At 42.7% G+C, this 25,244-nt stretch overlaps 1 protein-coding gene across 4 annotated transcripts; it reads right to left on the minus strand.

Moving 5' to 3' along the window:
- Nucleotides 1-6,487: 6,487 nt before the first annotated feature.
- On the minus strand, nt 6,488-20,612 carry rpz (rapunzel). Of its 4 annotated transcripts, none has more exons than XM_037533881.1 (3): nt 20,594-20,612; nt 15,461-15,553; nt 6,488-10,558 (listed from the first exon to the last, which is right to left on the minus strand). In XM_037533881.1, exon 3 carries the CDS (start codon nt 10,518-10,520, stop codon nt 9,837-9,839), a length of 684 nt encoding a protein of 227 aa, XP_037389778.1. In that variant the 5' UTR covers nt 10,521-10,558; nt 15,461-15,553; nt 20,594-20,612; the 3' UTR covers nt 6,488-9,836. The 4 variants fall into 4 exon arrangements, with proteins under 4 accessions (XP_037389778.1, XP_017564214.1, XP_017564217.1 ...); XM_017708725.2 differs by lacking the exon at nt 20,594-20,612 and adding an exon at nt 19,395-19,476; XM_017708728.2 differs by lacking the exons at nt 6,488-10,558; nt 20,594-20,612 and adding exons at nt 11,186-12,377; nt 19,395-19,476.
- Between the last annotated feature and the right edge of the window lie 4,632 nt (nt 20,613-25,244).

Genomic DNA, 25,244 nt, shown 5'->3' on the forward strand with positions numbered 1-25,244 from the left:
GTTATCCGTCAGCAATATGACCTTATATTTATGTGGAACATCTATAAAACCTGGCGTCTTATTGTATCAGTGCGCTAAAAAGGGCTGAGAGTGACCTTGGTCCATTATGTCCATGTATTTATTTAACAGCGTGAGTGAGGTGAACGGATTTACGCACGGGCACACGCCTACACGGAGGGTAGATCTGTTGATGTTAGCTTGATGTTGGTGTTGGGTCTGCTCTTGTCAGGAAAAGCTGGCCGTTTCTGACCCTGAAAACCGGCGATAAATACTTTAAAAAGGCTTTTAAGCATCAATTAAGTCACATATGTAGAAAACAGCTTTAAAATCAGACTCTTTTTCAGGGTTATATGGCATAAATATGGCAAAAATGGGAAAGACCAGGCAGGTAGGGCGACGTGACGTTACCTCAGGTTAGCTTAGCATCCTACATTAAAGGAGAAAGAGAAATAAAACAGACTGAGGAAAGAAGCAGACGCTGTTTTCTGCTTTCCCATGACTGAAACTAGAGCTGTGGCCTCTTAAATCAACGAGTCTGTCCTCCATTTCCTTGAGGTGAGGTCTACAAACCAGTTTTACTCGATTTTGAAGAATGTTCGAGGGGCTTATGTCTGAGTCTTGACATGTGAAAATGGTCATGATTGACTTTAATTTTACACTTAGTCAGCTCTTCTGCTTTGCTGTGCTCTACCTGGGCCTATATCTCATACCTTCAACTGAAGAATTAGACATTTTTTTATTGGTGTTGGGTTTGAAATCTGACACTGTCGTGAAATACTAACCAGAAGTGGGAGCTAAATAAGATTTACTCTACAAAATGTGGGATATTCAAATGATAGTGATTTTCTGCTCAAATATATGCCGATCGGGTGTAACGTTATGACCTTGTTTCTTCACTCATTGTCCATTTTATCAGCTCCACTTACTCTGTAGGTGGGAATTGTAGTTCTAAAATAACAGACTGTAGTCCATCGGTTTCTCTGGTACTTTGTTACCCTGTTCTTCAGTGCTCAGGACCCCCCATGGACCCTCACATAGCTGGTACTATTTGGGTGGTGGATCATTCTCAGCACTGCAGTAACACTGAAGTGGTGGTGGTGGTGTGTTAGTGTATGTTGTGCTGGTACGAGTGGATCAGACGCAGCAGTGCTGCTGGAGTTTTTAAACACTGTGTCCACTCACTGTCCACTCTAATAGACACTCCTACCTTGTTGGTCCACCTTGTAGATGTAAAGTCAGAGACGACAGCTCATCTGCTGCTGCACAGTTTGTGGAGGTCATCCTCTAGTCCTTCATCAGTGGTCACAGGACGCTGCTGGCTGGATGTTTCTGGTTGGTGGACTATTCTCAGTCCAGCAGCGACACTGAGGTGTTTAAAAACTCCAGCAGCACTGCTGCGTCTGATCCACTCAAATAATGTGGAGCAATCCGAAAGCATTTTAGCATAAGGACTAGTGATGACTGTCTTCACATGGCTAAACTAATACTGTAATATTAATAACACTAATACTGATAATAATTAGTTTGTCGTGCTAATTTCTGTTTATAAAAGGAATGATAGAACATTTAAACAAAACTCTGAGTTTTTGAGTCACGACCGGGCAGGGAGAAGACAAGCGCGGATATGAGGCTTTATTAAAAAGGGTCAGTCCAAAAGAGCCGTCAAAAACGGGCCGGGGTCTCAATGTTAAGTAAAGGAACAAAATCCAAAACATATCAGGGTGAAGTAACAGTCCAGGGTTTGAAGCGTGGCAGACCAATATCAGAGGCGAGGCAAAAACCACAAGCGGAGAAACAGGCAAAAAAGTCATACACGGAGAATACACAGTCATAACAAGACCACTTCATAGAGCTGGGAAACAATACTCAGCGAGTAAAACAGCGAACAAAGGGGAATATATACTAGTGGTAACAGGTGAAGGCAATCTACAGCTCCGGTGACTGAGACCTGGTTAGAGTCATGTGATCTGTGGGACATGTGATAAACGAGTCCAGGGCATTATGGGAGTTGTAGTCCATGGGTAAGTTTTCGCTGTCAGAGACCGGTGCAGGCAGGACAGGAGCAATCACACCTAGGGGTAATGCAGCGTGTCCAGTCAGCCTGACTGTGGGAGGAAACCGGAGAACCCGGGGGAAACCCACACAGACACGGGGAGAAAATGCTGACTCCCCACAGAAGGATCCTGGTCACCCAGCCGGGGATTCGAACCCAGACCCTTCTTGCTTTGAGGCGACAGCGCCACCCACCGTGCCACCGTACCGCCCTATTTAGGCAGGATACTAGCTCTAAAATGAATTTGGGTGAATATTCAAATGTCAGAATCAAAACAGACACTCATTCACACAAGCATGCTAAAATGTGACGTCATTAAACTGCTCATGTGCTTAATTAGACGGAGCCAATCTGTTCTATGCCCTGTGGAAGCCTATGGGAGGATGTTTTTGTGTCTGACCTTAGACGTGTGCCAAATCTATTTTAAAGAACTCACTCATCAAAATCATTTTAGAAAAAAAAAATCGGATGTTAAAACGAGTTCAATTTGCCATCACATAATCACCGGCTGAAGCTCCACTGAGATACAAGAGAGAAAATGCATTTTAGGGAACGAGGCAGAATAGCTGGGCATTAATGTAACCAACAGAAGGACTTTGTGAAGGACTGAGAAAAGTATACATACATATTAATAGCGGAGTTTGCCTTTCCAGCACAGGTGCAAGCTGTGTTCACATTTCAGTCATTCTAATCATGATATAGTCCAGGTAATACTGTGAATATAAGCATCGTGATATTACAGTAAAACATGTTATAGTGAGACTGTTGTGCATCACTGATTCATGTAGAAAGAGCAACATCTGTTCCATTGTCTGACAGAGCAACACTGAATCTGTTATCTGTCCAGCTGCTGTTGTCAAGCTACAGGCTAGTGCTGGTAATCTGAATTAAAGGGGAATTCCACCTATTTTGGAAATGTCTGCATAACTCAATGTTTAAAGTATAAATAAAGTCATTGGTGGATTGATATAAAACACATTCTCATTCTAGAGAAAAGAGAATTGTTTGGCCTTCAAAACCACCAAAACCTCCTTTACAGAAAATGATTATGTTGCATGGTTGTGAATACACTGCCTGATGTCTGAGACACTGTTTTACAACAATTTTGAGAAAAAATTTTGGACCCAAACATATTTTTAAAGTAATTTATGGCGGAGGGGTACATGCAAGGCATTATAAGGCAAAATAGTCCCCAGAGCAAAGTTATTATTGGATTTACCACTATTTTTTTATTATCAAAATGTGAAATCTCAGAAGACACATGCAGGTTCACTGGTGGTTTTGGATCGTAAATGAACTATATACACTACTCACACAAAGTTAGGGGTATTTGGCACTACAGTGATATTATATGATGAAAGTAGGGCATTTTAGTAGAAGCATGCGATGGTAATTTCCTCATCTCAAACAATTTATTGAAACAAAAGCCAACAGCAGTGGTGGGTATAACTTACCCCAACAAACAATCTCAGTGTCTCAATAAATCGTCATGCGCCTTTGAGCATCAATTACAGCCAACAATGACATCTCACGCTGTTCACAAGTCTGCTGAGGCAGGGCGTCCCACTCTTCTTGAAGGGCAACCCTCAGGTCATTGAGGTTCTGGGGTACAGAGTTACGAGCCTCTACACGGCGACTCGGCTGATCCCATAGGTTTTCTATGGGATTCAGGTCTGAAGAAAGTGTAGGCCACTCCGTTTGAGGTACCCCAGTCTCCAGCAGCCGTTCCCTAATGATGCGGCCTCTGTGAGCTGGAGCATCGTCGTCCATGAAGATGAAATGAGGCCTGTGTTGTTCATGCAGAGGCGCAGTGACTGGATTAAGGATGTTATTCAGCAGTTTGGGCCACTGGGTCACTGTTCCGTTCACAAAGTGTAGGGCAGTTCTGTATTGACTGGACACACCTGCCCACACTGTAACACCACCACCACCACCACCACTTTGCCGTTAAGCTCCTTGTTAGAGAACAGCAAGTTGTGAAGGTCACCTTAAGTTCACCAGGAGTGCATTTTAGGTTTATCCTGAAATTTCACCCAAAAGCCAAATATCCCTGACTTTCTGTGTTTCAGCAGTCATTGAAGCGCCACTGTAGATAGTCAGACAGCAGTGGAGGGAGATGAGCTGTCGAGGACGCACCTGAAGACAGTGACAGTCCCCCTTAATAGATCTGCTGACAGCTTTAAATACAGCAACCGAAACGATTCGAGTTGTTTAAAAGCAGTAAAATCAACATGTCCACTTGCCCACAATTGGATAGAATGGCAAAAGTAGAAAAGTAATAAGCTTCTGAATACAAATGACATTCACAGGAACGTTATGGGAAGCTTTACTATCTGATTTAAATGACTTTTACTGTTCTAGGAAATAACTCGCTTAAATATAGTGTCAATATTGTTGCAGAGGAGATCCTGCAGTCCTTACTGACCTCTACTGGCAAAGGGAATTATGACAGTGTCATCTGCAGAGGCTGGCCCAAAGCTGGGAACCAAGTCAGAGGGTTAATGTGTGCTTTTTATTAACCCTTTCACATACACTTTCAACTCAATTTAGTATCATAAGAAAAAAAGTCACAGAAATTGTTCTGATTGGTCTGAAGTGTTTTTACAGCACTGTGTGAAAGTCTGAGGCACCCAAGACACATTTTCAAAATCTGTGTACTTTGTGTTTATTTGCTGAGAAAAGTGTTAATATTTGAATAAACGAAATTTATAGAATATTAATTAATAATGATTATATAATAAACTGATTTTCTGGATGTTTGTGTGTTTGTTTACCCATCTCCAAGCCTCTCCTCCTCGAGGAAGCCCAGTATTATATGTAGTTAAAAAGCAGCTCCTGGTTTGACCAATCAGTGCTCAGTAAATTGAGCTCATGATGTAATTGATGATATTAACGAGTCTCTGTGGCGGCTGTGAAGGTGTCAAGGAAAAATATGGACCCAAGAAATTCTTGTTACTTTTTATTGTTTTTCTGTTTATTTGAATTATGAATACGACTTTATTCTAATGTATGTTGTAATAAACTCACTGCTGAGGTCAACTGGTTAAAAATGTGCTTAAATGCCTAAAACTTTCACACAGCACTGTACATCAGCATCAATATAATTTTTAATGGCATATAATTTTCATACTTTTATTCACAATCAAATTTGGATTTCTCGTTGCTTTGTTAAAAACCAGTAGCCCCAAGTGACCAAAAAACTATACTGAGTGATAAAACTCACCTCATTGATTAATTATTGTGTCTTGGCATTACCTATGAAATGAAGTAATGAATGTAATATTTCCCGTATAATTCTAACGGTGGTTCTGTGTTTAATTCCAGCAATTCTATTCACATATGAGCTCTTCTGTCTTAGGCCTGCCTAAATGTCCAGCACAGTTTGGTGATTTACCTACTACAGCACACCTGATTGCATTTATCTGTTAACTGACAGGTTTAGTGGGTATGTTTAAGTAGGAAAACCTCCAAATTGTGCTGGACACCGGCCCTCCAGGGTTGAGTTGCGCACCCCTGCCGTAGACAAATCAAATGCAGCTCCAGTTCAGGGCAGGTTTATGTCTTTGGGTTGTAAAGAGAATGTCTCCATCTAGAGGCAGTAAGTGGAATTGCAGCATAGGGCCTATTTGACGTCACATGTCTTATGACCACAATCTGGCACTGCAGTGTTTCCATTTATAGCACTGACCACTTTCTGTCCCACTAAGACCCCAGTAACTGCATTTCTCTTCTCGTATACATAAGAAAGATCTGACAGCGTAATAGAAAAAGCAGCTTTTCGTCTAGAAACGGCCTTGCTTTTTAAAACACATCGGAAAAAGTAATGCATAGAATTCAAGTACACATCCTATCACAGTGATAAATATATCACATTTTACATCACAACTATTTTATCTTTCAATTTGTTTATACAATAGTTGTGTTGGATTGATTATTTTATCATGGCAATGATGTATATATCTGAATCATGCTTTTCAGCCATGATGCCATTTCCTGTGAGCTGCTTACTTGTATTTACCACACACACACACACACCTTCTAAGCCGCTTCTCCTTCTGGGTCGTGGGGGAAACTGGAGCCAATCCCAGCTGACATCGGGCGAAAGGCAGGATGCACCCTGGACAGGTCGCCAGACAGACACATTCACAAGATTTAGCACGTCCAATTGGCCTGACTGCATGTCTTCGGACTGTGGGAGGAACCCGGAGAACCCGGAGGAAACCCACACAGAGAACATGCAAACTCCACACAGAAAGCACCCTGGTCGCCCGACCGGGAACTCGAACCCAGGCCCTTCTTGCTGTGAGGCAACAGTGCTACCCACCACGCTGCCTCTGTATTAACCAATACAACCATAATAATCAGTTTCCATAAGAATTGCAACACATTTCATTTGTTGTTAAATAATCTTCTTGTACAAAAATCAGAGAAACATTTTTCTTGGTTTTTATGTCATTTTTAATAGTAGTGCTGTATGGTACTTTATACAATATTGAACAGCAACAAAAAATAACAAATATATAGATTTCCATGAAAGCATCTTCATTGTCAGTAAACCTGTCCCCAGTGCAAACTGCACTCCTCACTCATTTGCATTCAGTCCCGGAACATCGAGTAATGTCAGGATGCCCCAAGAGGCAATGAGACGTCTCATAAAAGCATGTTATTGTTCGTCTTATTTTGAAAGTGCATAATAATTGAATTTAAGCGCATATACATACATTAAAGTGATCTGTAACCAGGACAGATAGCCTAAACAGCCCATTACGTGATGCTGCACAGACAAGGAGAAGAGAAAGTAACTGATTTAAGTACACAGGAGGCACTAGTGGCATGGTTTAGTTAAATGGCCCACCACACTTGAAGCAGTATATCGCACATTTTAATGGAGTTATTTGATTCAGGTACTGTTATACAACATGAACAGGCAGAATATAAACCAGAGAAACAATTAATGGCACAAAATGATCCCTAGTCAAAGAAAACGGCTAATTTAAAATTAAAAAGCACTTCAGAAAGCTACTCATCTGTTTCAGCATTAAAGTGGGATTCCACCAATTTTTCTAAATTCTAATGTAATTCTGACAGAGGGGTTTGATGCAAAATGTGGCATTTTAGAGAAATTTACCTCATGTTTCTTTGTAGTGGTGGTGATGGGAGCCAGAGATGGGGTATGTGCAGTGCAAATAGAGCCACTTTATTTACTAACCAAAATAATCATGACTTTTAACATGGGATGTTTTTGACGGTAAAATAGTGGTAATCCCAAAAATGTATGTTTTCTTTGGCGACTATTCTGCCTTCCAGAAAACCTGCATGTACCACTCCATTCAGCTTGCCCTAAAGAATGCATTTTACCCTAAAATCGTATCCTAAATAAAACCATGCATCAGGCATCAGGCAGGTTATTTGTAATCATATCATGTAATAACTTTGTGATAAAACTCTAGACGTCTGGCTCCTATCACCCCCACTGTGATTATGACTCAAGCCACTGTGGATGACTTTCTTTACATTGAAATGATTGAATTACATTAGATTTATTTTTTGAAAATTCAATGGGATTCCCATTTTAGGAGGTTAGACAACCACAGAAGTGCACAATGCTAAAACAAAGCAGTATTCTGACCGAACACATCGGCCTATGTGACGAACGTTTCACGGAAAGCTGCTCTTCTTCACATTTTTCCTATTAAAAACTAAAGTTCTAGGATCTTTTGTGTTAAAACAAATGCACGTGGCTTTTCTGGATGAGCCATCATAGCACTTAGACCAGCATGTGTACTCCAGGTAATAATGCCTTCATAAATGGCATATTCGTGTGATGATGATGTTACAGGATCTCTGTTTAGGGCAGAAAGGCTGGAGTAAGTGCAAAAACTAAGTTTGGCCAATGCAAATTAGTGATGCTTCTGTAGTGTTAGACTTATATGTATACATATTCATTCATTATAGTGTTTTCTTTCAAGCATTTTAAGCTTATGTCAGCAAATGCATGCCCTGTAAAGATGTATGACCATTTTCTCAAACCAATTAAACCTAAACATAGACAAAAAGAGTTCCCAGCGGTGGTTCACCAAAGGCTTAATACATGTCCAGGAAAGTGGCTTGTAGCTTCAGGTCTGTGGGAATAACACCACCAGGTTCATTTGAATTGAGCAGTATTAGGTAGACGTAGACGTAGTGCATGCAGGGTACTTACTTAGTGTTAAACAAAACACCAAATACACCAAGTACTAATACATTCTGTGTGCTTGGTGTATGACAGACAGCATCGTATTAGGCTTGAGGTAGCCTCACAGAGTCAGGGTTTGGCCTTGTTTCGATTTTGTAGCAGAACCACCTGCAGTGCAAGAAAGGATGGTGAACAACTGGATTTCATAAGACCAATCCCAGACAGGCTGCTGGGTGTGAACGTGACGTAGTGATACCATGCACCTGAAAGACAGGCTAGCCATCCTCAAATCTGCAAGTATGGACAGGGCCCATGAAGCCCTCTGCTTTTGTTTTGGTGCATGAATATGTGGTTTAAAATGCTACACAGTTTGAAAGAACTTAATTCAGTTTCATTTACTAAAGAGATTTAGAGGTTTTGTCCACCGGCCCTCAAAAATAACCATTATCATAGCTGTCAAGGGTAAAATGTCTGGGGCTGGCCCGAATAATCTGAACAGTCGAGTGTTTGTTTGTTACGTGGGTTATGTTTTTTTTTTCCCCTCGTTTTTTTGTTATTCGGAAACTTTTTCTTTGTTAAGCCAGAAAAAAATTACAATAGAGGTCATAGGTAAAGGCCTTTAGAAGACAGAACAGTTAATATATGTGAATGTTAAAAAAAAAAAAAATTACACCTGGTTTAATTGGACACATGATAATTTCACGCCTCATCCCAGGCTCTGCACTGCACTGTATATAATTGGTGCCTACTGTATATGTTCTGAACTGCAGTAACAACCATACCGTGTTCGGGCCAGCCCTACTAAATATTTACATATTCTTTTTTCATAACTGCTATCCTAACATGTTCACCTGGGGACTGTTTTTAAGCTCTGGAGACTTCAGGTTGGTTGGAGTGAGACGGAATCACAGTGTGTGTCCATACAATCAAAAACAAGGGGCTATTTGTAACACAGAGACGACACAAGATGACAAAGGAGAGAAATAAGGAATATGATAGAAAGAGAGGGAGAAAACCGTTAAGACTGTAAAGATAAATCTAAACCAAAGGGGGCAGCAGTGAGACACTGCCTTTAGGGCAGTGGTCACCCATCCCCCTTGTAGAGATCTGCTTTCCCGAATAGTTTAGTTGGAACCCAAATCTACTCAACTTGGCTGAATCAAACACTTTTCAGAAGACTTTAAGGGAGTAGTTTGACCGGATATGCAAATATGTCTAACAGCAAATGGAAGCCTTTAACCACCAAGTAAGTGTTATTAGCATTATGCAAATTGGTGCCTGTTTCTTTTTCATTTTTGCAAGCAACGTTTTTTTTTTATTTCTTCAATCAGCTGGATCAGGTCTGTTAGATTACGCTTGGTGGTTGGTGATCTTCAAGAACAGCTAGACCTCCAGGAAAATGGTTGGTGACCAGTGCCCTAAGGCTCACCAAATATCTTTTACTTAATTAACACTAATTGATTTTGCCAATCAAGAACATCTTGAAAAGCAAATTAGCTGGAGCTGGTTATGGTTGAAACTAGGAAAGTAGATCTCCAGCATCAGGGTTGGTGACCACTGCTCTAGGGGATACATAAGGAGTCCGGTGTGTAGAAAAAGGAGGAAGAATCACTTGCATCTTCTCAGCACCTCCTGCATCCTCTCCTGCACATTTTCCATCTTCTCAGCCCATTCCTCACTCAAGCCTTCCTCATCATCCCCGATGATGGCAGCGTAGCCCATGAGGGCGATCAGCCCGATGCAGAAGAGGTAGGTGAGGCGGGTGCACAGGCGCTCCATCACCCGCCGGTCGCCCTGGGAATGGGTCATGTAGACTTCCAGGATGGGCCTGCTGAAGAGCTTGGGCTTCCCCATGACACCATCGTAGAGTGTGTGCAGGTTCTGATCGCCCATGTCGTTGGCGTAGCTCTCCTCAAAGTCGTCCTTTTTGTGTTGCTGGTACTCCGGCCGTGCCTCCACGATCTCCATGAATTTGCGGAACTGGTTGCGGATGTTCTCCTCAACGCGGCAGTACTGGCCGTCCAGCGTCTCTTTCTTGATCTGCAGTAGGGCACTTCGGTTCTGCTGGGAGATCTCATCCAGCGCCCGGTTCACACTGCTGAACTCGCGCTTCAGCGTCTGGATCTCTTCATCATCAATTTGGTGCAAGACAACACGGATCAGCGAGCCCGCCACGCCAAAGATGGGGTTCACCACGGCAGCCGCTGACGAGATTGTAGCCACGCACTCCAGGACTTTCACCAGTCCTCTCTTCAGCTTGTCTCGGTCCTCTAAGATCACAATGTCAGCCATGGCAAACAGACAGAGGCTCTTTTCAAAAAAACGAAGGCCTATAATGAAAGAAAAGAATCGTTTGAGCCATCGTATAAAGTCTGCTATCTTACCTGAAAGCATGTAATGAGACATGACAATTTAGGTAACATAAAACTAATATGAACTGGCAGAAATATGACATACTGTATGCATTATATTATGTAGGAGAAGCAAAATAACACTGGTATACCTTAACACAATCCAGTCTGGCATCTTTCCTTTACAAATAAGAGAATGGCCACCTTGTATGAGGTCAAATCCATCACTATGAGGGGAGGTTAGCCACATTATACCATTCATAGCAATGTCATTTTGCTTGGAAGAATCTCACGGTAGTTGACACTGTAACGTCTAATCCTCTGTAGTGCCTGCAGTGGTTGTTTCCCAACTGAATGCAAAACATATCTATTTACATATCCAGCTACGGTGAGTAGCCCAGCAACTAGGAACGAACTACATGCGCTTAAAAAGATTTCTGAACGCATTCAGAGATTTCCACAACAGCCATACTGATAACAGCTGATGTAATTTAAAATAATAATAATATATAAATTATTCCAACACTGTGTATTCAACAGATACATGCAGCAAATCCCATTTCCAAACCAAAGCTAATAGCAAAAAAAGGCCAAAATCAGAGTATGTACCTGAAACGGCAAATATTTATTTTTGTGCAAATAAATCAAACAGTGTGGTACACAGTTGCAATCTCTCAATATTTCAGCAATGATAAGTACAGCAATGTGAAATAAAATACAAAAATATGTCAAAGCAAAGCTTCCAGCTTTACTATACATTCAGCCACACTTTACGATTCGGCATTTCAGCCTGCTTGATGGTTTCGCATGCATAATCTTTTTTAAAGTAAATAAAAGAAGTAAATAATCTTTTAAGTGCTATACAAAAAGGACACAAGCAGTATAGGAAAGACGACAAAGAAATCAGAAGGTTCCTCGTTACCCATATAAGTTACTTTGGCTTGTTTGATTGCTTGTTCCATTATTTGATTGCTTGTTCCATTATTTGATTGCTTGTTCCACTACCAACCTTCAGAAAATGAGATGACTATATTTCAGTAATGGTTCAGTGCATTTGAGGTCAGTTCTCCTCCTGACACTGGTCCAGTATCTCTTGCATCTTTTTTTGAATGTCAATGACCCTTTGGGCCCATTTATCCCTGACCTCGTCCTCATCATCCTCAGTGACTGTGGTGTAGGCCATCAACGCTATGAGGCCGATTTGGAAGAGATGAGCCAGGTGAGAGCACCTGGCCTCCATCACCTTTCTGTTCCTGTCGCAGTTCTCCAAGTAAACATTCAGCAGGGGCCTCCCAAACACCGTGCCAGCCCCAATGACGCCACGATAGTACACATCCAAACTTAAGTCGCTCTTGTCCCTTTGGTAGATCTTCTCAAAGTCTCGCATGTAACGTCTTGCGTTCTCAGGATCCACCTTGACCCTTTCCACCATAGTGTTGAAGGCGCCGTACTGGTGCTTGATGTATTCTTCGTATTTGCCAAAGGTCTCGTTTACCTCGTCTATGCGGATCTGTCGCAGGGTCTGCTTGTTCTTCTCCGAGATGCTCTCCAGCTTGTCGTGGATCTGACGGAAGTCCTTGTCCACCTCATGAACTTCTTCTTCCACCAGACCCTTCCTCACAACCCCGACCAGGGAGGTGACTATGCCGAAAAGGGGGTCTATGGAGGAGGCGAAGGAGGAGATTTTCTCCACATAGCCCAGCACCTTGACTGCAGTCTGTTTGATTTGCTCCTTGTCCGCCATGAATACAGAGGGTCAGCGGCTTTTCATCCAGGTAGTCTTTGGTCCCCTGCGATTCTGAAAGAAGAAGGAATAGTAGATGGTTGATGAAACATATGAACCAAGCTATGACTGTGATAAGACAGAGGCGGGCAATATGACGATATTTAATTTTATTGTGATAAATTACTTCACAATATACTTTTCTGAGCATATGCTGGATATAACCAACTAACTGCATGTTTCAATACAAACACTGAATAGAAATTGCATTTAAAGTTTTTGGTAAGTTTTTTTTTTTTTTTTTTAAATGTCTTTTTTGTCTGTTGCAACTCAAAAATCAGAAAAACTGTGCATCGCCAACCACTAAAGTAAGAAAAATCATTGTCCATGTTCTCCAGAGCCACAGTGTGCTTTAGTGTGATCTCGGTTCCTCTTCATTTTTTGCTGTTTTAGGGTTTTCCAATAGCAAACACTTTAGTAGAAAAGCAACCCAGTATACCCCGGCCCGGTCTCCCCCACAGGAGGTTGCTGTCCAGTTCTGAATTAGCGGAGACGAGAAATATGGCATGTACCATTGAAAGAGGTTCATCTTCTCCTAATATCGTTATGGCCACACTTTCCCAGAACAGATTACATCTTGTATCGGACTCAAGCTGGGGTGGTAATGCAGTTCACCCGTTAACAATCTTTGGCCCAATGTTAGCTTAACCCGTTTCACCACTACCAGAACTACTGAAGTTCTCTTCAAAAGCTTTGAATTGTGAGAGGAAGCTTGTACCATTTCCTGACGTGTTGAGGAACAGAAAAAAAGGCAGGAACTTTTCCTTTCCCACAGTGGCTGCTCTTACAATCGCCTGTAAGGATCAATTTTCAAGCAAGCATGCATGGATGCATGCAAATCCCATGAAACTGCCTCTTATTCCCAGACCAAACCGATTTAACTAAAGGCTACTCTCTATGTTTTGTACCCAGTGTGTTTACATTAGTCAGAAATCTGGTACTGCATATCTTAAACAGAAAACGTGTACAGACAAAAAAGACAAGGTATTTCTTCACATAAGTCAGCCGATACGCTGCACAGTGTAGAGAGTGGGTCTAGCAGTGAAGCACTGCCTCTTTTCAGGCTAAACTGCTTAGCTTACAAGGAAAAACAAACCAGATGCAGCCTGACGTAACTACATTAAACAGCAGGATTACCACGAAATGACTTCACATGAGGCATGCGGATAGAAGCTGTATAAAAAGGGGGCTAATCTAAGGATCTTACCTGCTTTACGTCCGTAGCTGTTCCCTTCCTAATGGTGCTGCTCCTGTTTTTGTACAGGCAGCCACCATTTCAGTCTCCGGCTGGAGAGAAAGCTCCTGCCTTTGTGCCGTATAAGGGCAGGGTGTGGGAGTGACTCATGTCTGAGCAATGCTGATTGGGTTAGGGAGGGAAAAAATGCAGCTGTTCCGCAATCCCTCTCTCCGCACAGAAAATGGCTGCGACTCGCTCTGCCTCAATTGGCCATAAATCAGCAACTGCAGAGTATGTACTCACTTACTTAACACAACACTACATTTAGGCACAGCAAGAACCAAGCAGTCCAAAGAAGAGCAGGAAATGAATAGCATTGTTGAAGTGTTTAGGTTGAAGCTGTGATTCCCAGATTAAATGATATGTAAAGAGGGTAAAGACATGTAAAGACCCACTGGGAAGCAGAGCACTGGCAATCTGAAAGTGTCACGCAGCTGCTTCCTAAACGGCTGTGACGGACATCACATTCTTTGACCGTCTGGTCTGTTCTGACAGTCCAGTTTCGCTTGATGGTCTGTAGACAAAATATGTCTGAGCTTGATAATCAAGTTCTGCCTCATTCATGAGCCGAGACGATAATTTATTTTATTCATAGTGTTTTTTTCCACCGTAATCACAATGAAGCCGCAGAGCATCCCTTGCTGTTTTTCAAGGTCACTGTGCTTGGGTGAGTGTCAAGAGGTGACAGCAAAGAGCTCGTGGTTAAGTTCTTTCCGCAAAAAGGCGCAACAGCAGAGGTCAGGAGGAAGGCAGCGATACCGCCACTAAGAGTCGACTCACGGAACGTGCAAATTAAGATGCAGCAATACTAAAAGAAACACTTCGTTCCCTAGAGAACCTGCCGGTTCTTTGAAATAATCGGTTTTGTAAATGTGAACGAAGAACCTTTTTCATAGTTTAGTCAAGAATCATTTGTGTGGGTTAGTCCAAAATTAGTCCAAATTTTGCTGCTTTAATTTAGAATTGGAGCAGTCAGGCCAGCATTGCTAGTAAACACTGGAACCCACCTTAATAGCCCAAGTGATTTTTAGAAAAATATACCAGCTTATTTCACCCTGGTCCTCCTTGAGACCCCACTGACTTGTTGATGTGCTTTGAGACACAATGATTTCCTGTGAGCTATAAAAACTGCAGGCAGACACTTCAGACAACAGGGTCTGTATTTGCAAACCACCTCCGGCGCTGATCAGAACGCTAATCTGGAATCAGTATTTTTGAGAATGGCTGTGATAAATATTTAGGAACCTGATCCAAGATCAGTTCCAAGTGAAGAGCAGCCCTCTGAATTGGCTTCCCATAGCTGTGTGGTTTTCTTCATTTTATAGCCCATACTAGGTCTTACTGCGCTCTAACCAACACTGGCAAGTCTGCAGATGTTTTGGGGACTTGGATGTTTTTTTTGTTTTTTTTTTTTACAGAAACGATTTGGGCTGTTTGGGTGACTATTGAGTTGTAGTGTTTGTTAGCATCATTAGACTCATAACTCCAGTTGTAATCTAAAGAAGCAGACTTTGGATGTCTTGGCTGATCTACTGATCAATTCATAAAGCCTCATCAGACTTTAGTTGGAATTGCTACAGGAGTCAATGACTGGCATTTATTGTATTATTGCTCTTCTTGCTTATAACACACCAGCTCTTTAGAAGTAATTCCATGGCCTTTCCCATCAAAGTCAAAGTCTGAATGAACAAAAAGCCAGACTGCGATTGTACTAAGGCATTTCTTTTTAAACCAGTAATCTTCAAACTCATGGCATAGATATTTACTCTTGCATGGGAACAGTTTCAGTTTCTGCGAAACACAAGTGGATGTCGCCACAATCGGTTGTACGAGTTCAAACAGGGTTAGCGGAAAGTCTTACGTTGCAGTTCTGTCTGCGGCGTGTACACAGGTCACCCTCTTCCCTGGAACAACGCTTCCCTGGAAATCTTACTTCTAAAGGTGACAGGAGTTCCTGTGAAAAATAGATTACAAGAAATCACTTTATGGCCTTTGATTAGGATAAACATGCTTCACAGAACTACACATTTTACCATATAAGAAGAAAAATGCAGTGTAGTTTATCGGTTCTCCCGTGGAGACCAGAGCATAGGGTGGATACGCTCCTCTAGTTGATTAAAGTAACAGCACAGGACTGAATCTTATTTTTGGCAGATTTTGGGTGGATGTTTCACTTTGTTGCTCCAAAATGAAAGTACAATTAAAATCAATGCATGTCTCAATAATGCAGCTCAGATCCTGTTCCTCTCAATGCAAGAGGAACAAGGAGGTTAGGAGTTAATGAGACTTCAGAGTTAATGGATAAAGCCTTCAGACCACCATGCTGAGTGCGGTCTGACACTGCATTAAGGTAAAAAGGAGAAGATCAGAGTTGTCCTCCATTATGTACCATGAACCAGCATAAAAGGCGGAGAGGCGTCAGGACGTTTTGCACTCCCACCCATTGCCTTTTTAGCTTTCCTTTGTGAGATGCAGATTGCGCAAGAACATAAGCTTCATTTGTGTGTCAGAGACCTCTTGTTCAAGTTGCTGATCAGGGAAATCTTACTTTAGTATACACTCACCAGCCACTTTATTAGGTACACCTGTTCAGTTGCTTGTTAACACAAATAGCTAATCAGCCAATCACACGGCCGCAGCTCACTGCATTTAGGCATGTAGAGGTGGTCAAGACGACTTGCTGAAGTGCAGACCGAGCATCAGAACGGGGAAGAAAGGGGATTTAAGGGGCTTTGAACGTGGCGTGGTTGTTGGTGCCAGACGGGCTGGTCTGAGTATTTCAGAAACTGCTGATCTATTGGGATTTTCACACACAACCATCTCTAGGGTTCACAGAGAACGGTCCGAAAAAGAGGAAATATCCAGTGAGCGGTCAGTTGTGTGGACGAAAATGCCTTGTTGATGTGAGAGGTCAGAGGAGAATGGGCAGACTGGTTCCAGATGATAGAAAGACAACAGGAACTCAAATAACCAACCAGAATCTCTGAGGAACGTTTCCAACACCTTGGTGAAAGTCTATAAACCTATGAAGTGTCCGGTGAGTGTATACTGAAATAATAAAACCTTATGTCAATTTCAGGCCAAAAACATTTCAGGTTAGCAGTCTAGATCTTGAAATGTACTGAGGGAAGGTTCTGTATGTTCTAGGACATTGTTCTGAATCAAGGAACAACAGGCAGTAATTGTTTCAAACACTGAAGCTTTGAACTCATTGGGGTTTAACTGCAGTACGTCCTACATGAAGTACCTACAAGAAGACGTTTGAAAGAAAACAGATGGTAAATTTGAAAAAACAGCTTTGATCAAGGCTAATGTTGACCTGTGCTTAAAGAACGCAGGAACAGTTCTCATTAAAATTTAAGCAGGCATCACATTACTGATCAACAGCAGTGAAGACAACAGCCGTGACTGGGATAAACCAAACCCCAAGCCCCTACGAAGGGGTTTTAGGGGCTATAGGATAGGATGCTATTTGAGAATGGAATGAATGATCCGTCACGCAAGGAGATGTTTGGGATGGGTGTGTTCAGAGTTTTTACAAAGAATCCTAAAGACTGACAGATCAGGAAATTCTGCATAGCTACATTAAAAATACTAGAGGAATTCAATTCAAGCATGGAAGAAAGCCCTAAAAACACAAGCAACATCATCCATGCTTATTAAACACAGACTGTAAAGACAACAGTGTTGGTTGTGCAGCACGCTCCCTAGAGGTCTTATCAACCCTTCATCCACACCAAGGCTCAGGAAGTGAAGCAGAAAAATGACAGATGCCAAACGGAGTGCACAGGACTTGCACTCGGCTCCAACTCAGACACTTGTAGGTCACACCTACTTACATACCACTGGGGTAGGCCTTTGACCCAGAGTGTGCCTTTGCCTGCAGTGAGATTTCTACTGTAAAGCTCCCCTCAGGGCTGCTCCATACAGGCCTGTGGCTTTTCTCTGGGTTTATGTAGCCAACAGCTCTACTTTGCAATAACATGCATGTTGGCCGCTTTCAAAATTACCACGCCTGTTCCCTAAACTCACCAGAGGGGGCGGTGATTTACATTTTTTGCATTTATGTCCAAAATCTGTCACACTGACTACTGAGACAACCTGACCGGGCAGGCCACCAAGAGAGTTCAATTTTAACCCTTTACATCCCAGATACTTTTAGGCACCGGGCCTCAAAGGCGTACACAGCAGCTTTTAGGGATGTGATTCCTTGGAAAGCATATAAGCACTTTGTTAAAGTGTGAATAATAAAACAATAAGGCACAAAATGGGATATTTTAAAAAAAGGTTCTTCATGTTTTCCTTCATTTACTTCTCACAGCTGCATTTTCAGTGTCTGCTTGGGCCTTTCATTTCACTGAATCTGCTTCAGACTACAAATATGACCTCGCTTCGGGGCTCCGTCTGAAGTGAATTAATAAGGAGAAGGTGAAACGATGCATTGCCCGTGGAATCAGAGGCTGAACCGAACTTCTGTAAACAGAACATGTGCCAAATTTAATCAGAGGCCTTTTTGCACTTGCACATCCAGCGTCCGGAGATGGGTTTCCTTTTCAAAATGTTCAGGACTGGCAGGCAATGAAAGGGTTAATTAGGTGAGAATTTGAATTATGAACATTAAATTAATATAGAAAATGAAAGTGATATTTCTAGATAACGGTAATTCCATCATTTAAGCAAACAGGGAGTACTTGGGGGACATTTGTATGCAATAACAAGCATTGTGAACCTGTTTTAACCCTTTTGGTGGTGTAACGGACTAACGCACCCACGCCCCCTTCGTCGACGAGGCATCGTTAGGATTGAGTAACACTTGAGTATAATCCTGTCAGCTCATGTGAGCCACCAGCCGTCTGAAAGAGTAGTCCTGGTGATAAGAGACACTGTAAACTAGTCTTTCTTTACACACAATCAAACGGTTAAACGGTTAAACAGCTTCCAGCTCTGCCTACCCCGACTATCTACAGACACGGTGCCTCCACAACAAGGCAACCACGAGGGCTGAGGCTTCTACTCTAAACAAAAAAAAGTCAGATTAGGCCACAGCACACCACCCCACTGACCCATGGGCCTTATAAATGTACAAAAAACCTAAAATGTGCCAATTAAATATGTCATTAACATGTTTACATGTCAGGAAGGTTCAGCACGGTGGTGAACCCAGCAGGACGAGGCTCGAGTCAGGAAGTAAGCAACTTCAACTGCCCTCACTCTACTGAGGAGCGGCCATCTTTAAAGCTCTCTGTCTATACACATAAGGGGAGTTAATCCGTCCAATTTGACTAACGAAATGACACAAAACCGTGCTAGAGGAGCTCATTTGCATAGATGTGTTTACTTTGAATGGCTCTCCTTCCTCATTTTCCACCTTTGCAACGGTTTCCTCTCTTTCTTTTACAGAGCTTAGCCTGCCTGCTAATCTTGGCACTCCCCTTGGCCTGCAGCCCTGGGACCAAGACAGAACAATCGAAAAACAACTTCATACAGCCATAAGACAACAATGCACGTCTTTTCCTGTGTTTATCTACCAATGTGAGTATCTCAGAGGGTCCCCAGCCCCTCTGAAGCAGATCACAGTCAAGCCTGCCTGGCCAGCTTAGCTCTAGCTCCCCCTAGCAGCCTCTCCATGTTTCCTTACTCATGCTTGGCTCAATATCCTCATTTCAACCCAGTATAAACCCAATATACCACCTCTAAACATGCATCCACTGGCATGGATGTAAGAAACAGTGTCTCACAATGCACCCCATCCATCCATTGGCAGCCTAGCCTTTGGACATCATAGCCTTTCTTACCTCTTCAGAGAGCTACCTCCCTCTCCAAATTCCCAATCTCGACTGTACTTCTTCTTCCCAGCAATCCCTGCAACAAGGCCACTTCCATGTCAGCTCTCAAAACAGGGGTGTTCATAATGGACCATACCATTTTGGAGCCATATAGAAGGCCCTGGTGGCTCAAAAAGGGCCCACTAGGCACCACACATGCACAAGCCTCCACTTGCTCCTGTCAAATAGCATGCATGCAACCCTCAATGGAGCAGCCCCCTCCTCAAGCTACCCTCGTCCTCCCCCAATGACATTCAAATATTCCAGCCTCCCAGCAGTCAAATAGCCTATACAACAAGGCAACTGTGACTCTGGAGACAGCTGGAGGCGCACAGAGTCTCCAAAGAGCCTTTGAGAGCTTGCCAGACAGTGCCACTTGCTCCAAAAGGTCAGAATTTGTACTATAAGGCAATCTGGAGTTAAAATTGAGATAATTTTGTAGGAATAAAGCAGAAGAACCGGAAAAGGGGCACTTAAAACGTGAGACGTGCACTAGGAGTGCTGGGTCTAACTGAGCCAAAGGGAGTCTATGAGGGTGCAGGTGGATATCCATAGAAAAAGACCTTATTACTGCACTACATTAGAGCAGCAAAGACTCTTGTTTAAAATGAGAAACTTCATTTGGATTCACCATTTGTGAACATGTACCGGTCAGGGCTGACATGTGCCAAACCGGAATTTATTTCTGTCTATTAATGTTTCAGATATGACAATTCTGCAGCGTCTGGGTTTGGATGGCACGCTATGGAGTGCACCCTCCGAGCCGTCCTGAATACATTTAAAGACAATTTTACGCTAGAAAAAAAAGTGTTGAGTCATATACGAATAAAATACCAACTAGCAGTGCTTTGGGAAGCTCTTACTTAAGCACAGAGGGAAGGTTTGGACCAGTTGTGGTCACATTGCAGCCAATGATGGTGCACTTAAAGCTAGCAGAGCACCACCTGCCTGTTACTTGCAGTGTTAGTGAAGTGTATTAGGGTAATATACTCTTCAGGCTATCCCTGTAGCCCAGATTAAGAGGTTATAGGCAGATATCTGTGTTCATTTGAGGGCTATTTATGAATACAGAGACAGAAAACAGCACAGCAGCTCAACCAATTATGGCACCCCACCTCAGATAATACCTTTTCTTCTGATTCTATGAAAAAAGAGAGGAGGAAACTCACGATTCTGAGACTCTGAGTACAAAATTCAGAAGACAGCAGGCAGAACAACCTAAGTGCCAGAAGCGAGTCTGGGATGCGAGTCTGGACGTGTCCACCTCCCCTTCTTCGCCCCCTGCGCTCAGCCCACTTTAAACCCACAAGACTGGAAGCGCCAGGTCCTCACTGAGGGCTCGTGTTCGTGGACAGGCAAAAAAATAGGCCAAATGGACGCTACCATGCGCAAAGTGGGCTAAAAATAACACGCGTGGCTGGTGTAATCCTCACGGGCCAGATGGAGGTCCCATAGCGGCGCTCGGTGCCTCAGCACAAAGGAGCCCAGAGCGCGCAGAGCGAGCGATGAGCGGGCGGGCAGGTGGTGCTCGGAGCGCCGCTGACAGCAGATGCTGTGTGAGTAACTGACCGTGCGGCTCATGTTTCACTCGGACAAACAGGACCAGACGCTACACAATGAACATGTGTCCCCAGAAGAACACCCCCCACACGTTCCCCCGCCCACCCGCCGCTCTGGGGCGCTGCATTGCCGGTGCTTAGCGTAAATCCCTGTTTACGTTCAGCCATAAAGGCTTGGGAAAGACGCGCGTTGGCTGGAGAGTTGCGCCATTAGCGGTTAGCATGCAAGGTCATTAACATCAACAGATGTTGTGTTGTCACAGACAGGGTCAACAACATGGACTATATATATATGTGTGTGTGTGTGTGTGTGTGTGTGTGTGTGTGTGTGTGAGAGAGAGAAAGAAAGCAATATTTCATTTATTATTAGTATTATTACTAATTACTAGTATTATTCTTGTCATTTAGACATACATACAAATATATTTATATGTAATTAAACTGATGAAACACACACACACACCTTCTAAGCTGCTTCTCCTTCTGGGTCGCAGGGGGTGCTGGAGGATACACCCTGGACAGGTCACCAGTCCATGGCAGGGCAGACAGACAGACAGACAGACAGACAGACAGACACATTCACACATAGGGGCAATTTAGCATGACCGATTGGCCTGACTGCATTTGGACTGTGGGGGGACACCGGAGAACCTGGAGGAAACCCACGCAGACACGGGCAGAACATGCAAACTCCACACAAAGGGCCCTGGCTGCCCGGCCGGGGACCCGAACCCAGGCCCTCCTTGCTGTGAGGCGACAGCGCCACCCACCAGGTCTGATTTTATCCATTGAACTTAATCACATCCACATCTCCTGTACGCAGCCTATTTTATTAAATAAATAGTTTCTCAAAAATGTATTTAAAATACATGATCGCACATGCATACTTGTGCATTAGTGAAATGGCATAGATAACTTGGATTTTATATATATATATATATATATATAACTTTTCCAGATGTTTTTGAATCTTGAAAACGGAGCTTGTATTTTTCTTCGGATTTTTTTCAATAAAAAAATGAAATACACTTCGTCCTTGTACTTTTGTCCCGTTGGAATTGTGAATTCTGCTCTCAGTGATAAAATAATAACCCTGAACAGTGTGAACAGTGTTGCTTTCATTTGATATGAGAGGTGACATGGATGTGTGTATTTCTAGTCATATAGACGCGTAGGTCAGTCATATGTCAATACCGCTGTACAGTCGTGTGCTAAAGTGTGACCACGCCTGGCCAAGTGACATTTTGTTGGCTTTCTATGTGAGAATAAGACACACATCCTCTACATAGAACATATTTCTGTGCAAATTTTAGTGCACAATTTCAATTTATTAACTTTAAAAAAATATATAAAATGTCATAACATTTGCACTATATACACTATATTATTTTTTCCAGGATAGTAAAAGCAGCAAATACACAGTAACTGTGTATTAAAGTGTGTTCTTTGTAGAACGTGTTATTTCACGTAGAAATTCAACAAAAAATGTAATTCAACAAGGAAATACGCAGGAACACCTAAAAGTTTGCATACAACTGTCTTTGTCCTTGTGTTTTTCCTGCTTTAACACTCCTGATTTGAATTTTCAGCCCAGACGGAAGTAAAATGATGACCAGTGGAAGAGTTTTGTTTTAAAGCTGGAAAATCTATTGAGAATTTCCACATATTAACATATCTCATCAGAGTTCACTGCATTTATGACCGGTTAAAGGGCCCATATCATGGAAAACTGCAATTTACTTATTGAAAACCAAGATGCTGTTTGGAATTCATTGTTTTTGTGGTGTCATAAACACCAATGATTTACATAAATCCACCTATTCAGCCTACAGCACCCATTTGTGCTGCTGGAGGGTTTCGGACTCAGAATAGTAGTCATGCACAGCCACTGATGCTACAACAAATATGACTAGAAAAATAAAAATAGAACAGAGCTGTTTTACATACACCAGTCATACAGGCACAGTAACAAAATCAGTCTGGTAAGGTTTAATAAATAGGTCAATGGTCATGTAAAAAAATGTTTTTAGGTACATAAATCCACACAAATATTATAAACGCACCTCAGGGAAAATATGCAATCATTTATAGCTATTAATGATTAGTGTTCTCAAAGCTGGTGAGACCCCATTACCCAAGTCCAGTTACGCTTAATCTGTATTTACTGGTAGCCTCTAGACTGCCCTGTAGGGTTGTGATTGTTATTCAGCTACTCAAGTATCAAACGTTTAATTCTCATCTAAATCATGATTTGTAATTGTACCGCACTGCATCGCACCACCCAGTGAAAAAATAGCTTTGTATTTTTAAAGTCCAAATGACAGTGTATAATTGAAGATACACTATATTGCCAAAGGTTTTCACTCACCCATCCAAATCATTGAATTCAGGTGTTCCAGTCACTTCCATGGCCACAGGCGTATAAAGCCGAGCCCCTAGGCCTGCAGACTGCTTCTACAGACATTAATGAAAGAATGGGTCGCTCTCAGGAGCTCAGTGAATTCCAGCGTGGTACCGTGATCGGACGCCAACAAGTCCAGTCGTGAAATTTCCTCACTACTAAATATTCCACAGCCAACTGTCAGTGGGATTATAACAAAGTGGAAGCAATTGGGAACGACAGCAGCTCAGCCATGAAGTGGTCGGCCACGTAAAATGACAGAGTGGGGTCAGCGGATGCTGAGGGGCATAGTGCGCAGAGGTCACCGACTTTCTGCAGAGTCAATCACTACAGACCTCCAAACTTCATGTGGCCTTCAGATCAGCTCAAGAACAGCGTAGAGAGCTTCATGGAATGGGTTTCCATGGCCAAGCAGCTGCATCCAAGCCTTACGTCACCAAGTGCAATGAAAAAGCGTTGAATGCAGTGGTGGAAAGCGCCGCCACTGGACTCTTGAGCAGTGGAGACGTGTTCTCTGGAGTGACCAATCACGCTTCTCTGTCTGGAAATCCGATGGATGAGTCTGGGTTTGGCGGTTGCCAGGAGACGGTACTTGTCTGACTGCATTGTGCCGAGTGTAAAGTTTGGTGGAGGGGGGATCATGGTGTGGGGTTGTTTTTCAGGAGTTGGGCTCGGCCCCTTAGTTCCAGTGAAAGGAACTCTTAAAGCTTCAGCACCAAGAGATTTTGGACAATTTCATGCTCCCAACTTTGTGGGTACAGTTTGGGGACGGCCCCTTCCTGTTCCAACATGAATGCACACCAGTGCACAAAGCAGGTCCATAAAGACGTGGATGAGCCAGTTTGGTGTGGAAGAACTTGACTGGCCTGCACAGAGTCCTGACCTCAACCCCATAGAACACCTTTGGGATGAATTAGAGCAGAGACTGTGAGCCAGGCCTTCTCGTCCAACATCAGTGTCTGACCTCACAAATGCGCTTCTGGAAGAACGGTCAAAAATTCCCATAAACACACTCCTAACCCTTGTGGAAAGCCTTCCCAGAAGAGTTGAAGCTGTTATAGCTGCAAAGGGTGGGCCGACATCATATTAAACCCTGTGGATTAAGAATGGGATGTCACTCAAGTTCTTAAGCGTGTGAAGCCAGACGAGCGAATACTTTTGGAAATATAGTGTAGCTTTAATCCACACTACAATAAAACAGGTCTTGATTTTAGCTTATACTTTTCAAAAGATATTTGAATTGACTGTTATTTATGGTGAAGTTCATTAGGCTGACATCAATAAAATCCCACCTATACCTTGACTCAGGACTGTCTGGGACAAAATTGCCCTGTAGGGATGCCTGAATGCAGTGTTTTGGCTCGTGAGGACTAGAAATTGACACGTGCCCTAACCCCATCCCTTGCCAGGCCTGTAAGTTATTTATTAAATTCTTCTTTTAAATAATGTGATTATGAAGTATTTTAGTAACGAAATATAGTGGTATATAAATATAATGCAGTGGTCACCAAGCCTCCTCCTGGAAATATATTTCCATGTAAAGTTTATTTCCTACCTGTATCTAATACACTGCCCCTCCTCATTCCTGCTCTCTTAGGTCTGATCCAGCCGATCAAGGACTTCCGAAGAAGTTATTTGGCTGGAGCAGGTGTGGTTTGAACTTCAGTCCTCCAGGACCAGGGTTGGAGACCAGAGTGTAATGTTGTAAAATACCCATAATCCTACCTGCCTTCTTTACTTATGCATTGTACTGTCTTTTGGCACCTTAGTTCACCACAAGACAAAAACTCTGGACAACCCTGCTTAAAGGGCTGTGTTTAAGCATTTCTTTCTTATTTCATTTGCATTCAGGTGCCTAAA

The sequence above is a fragment of the Pygocentrus nattereri genome, chromosome 24 (genome assembly GCF_015220715.1).
Source record: "Pygocentrus nattereri isolate fPygNat1 chromosome 24, fPygNat1.pri, whole genome shotgun sequence".
NCBI classification, from domain to species: Eukaryota; Metazoa; Chordata; class Actinopteri; order Characiformes; family Serrasalmidae; genus Pygocentrus; species Pygocentrus nattereri.

Coding starts and splice junctions, on each gene's coding strand:
- rpz (XM_037533881.1), bottom strand. CDS start 10,520: ATGGCTGACATTGTGATCTTAGAGGACCGAGACAAGCTGAAGAGAGGA.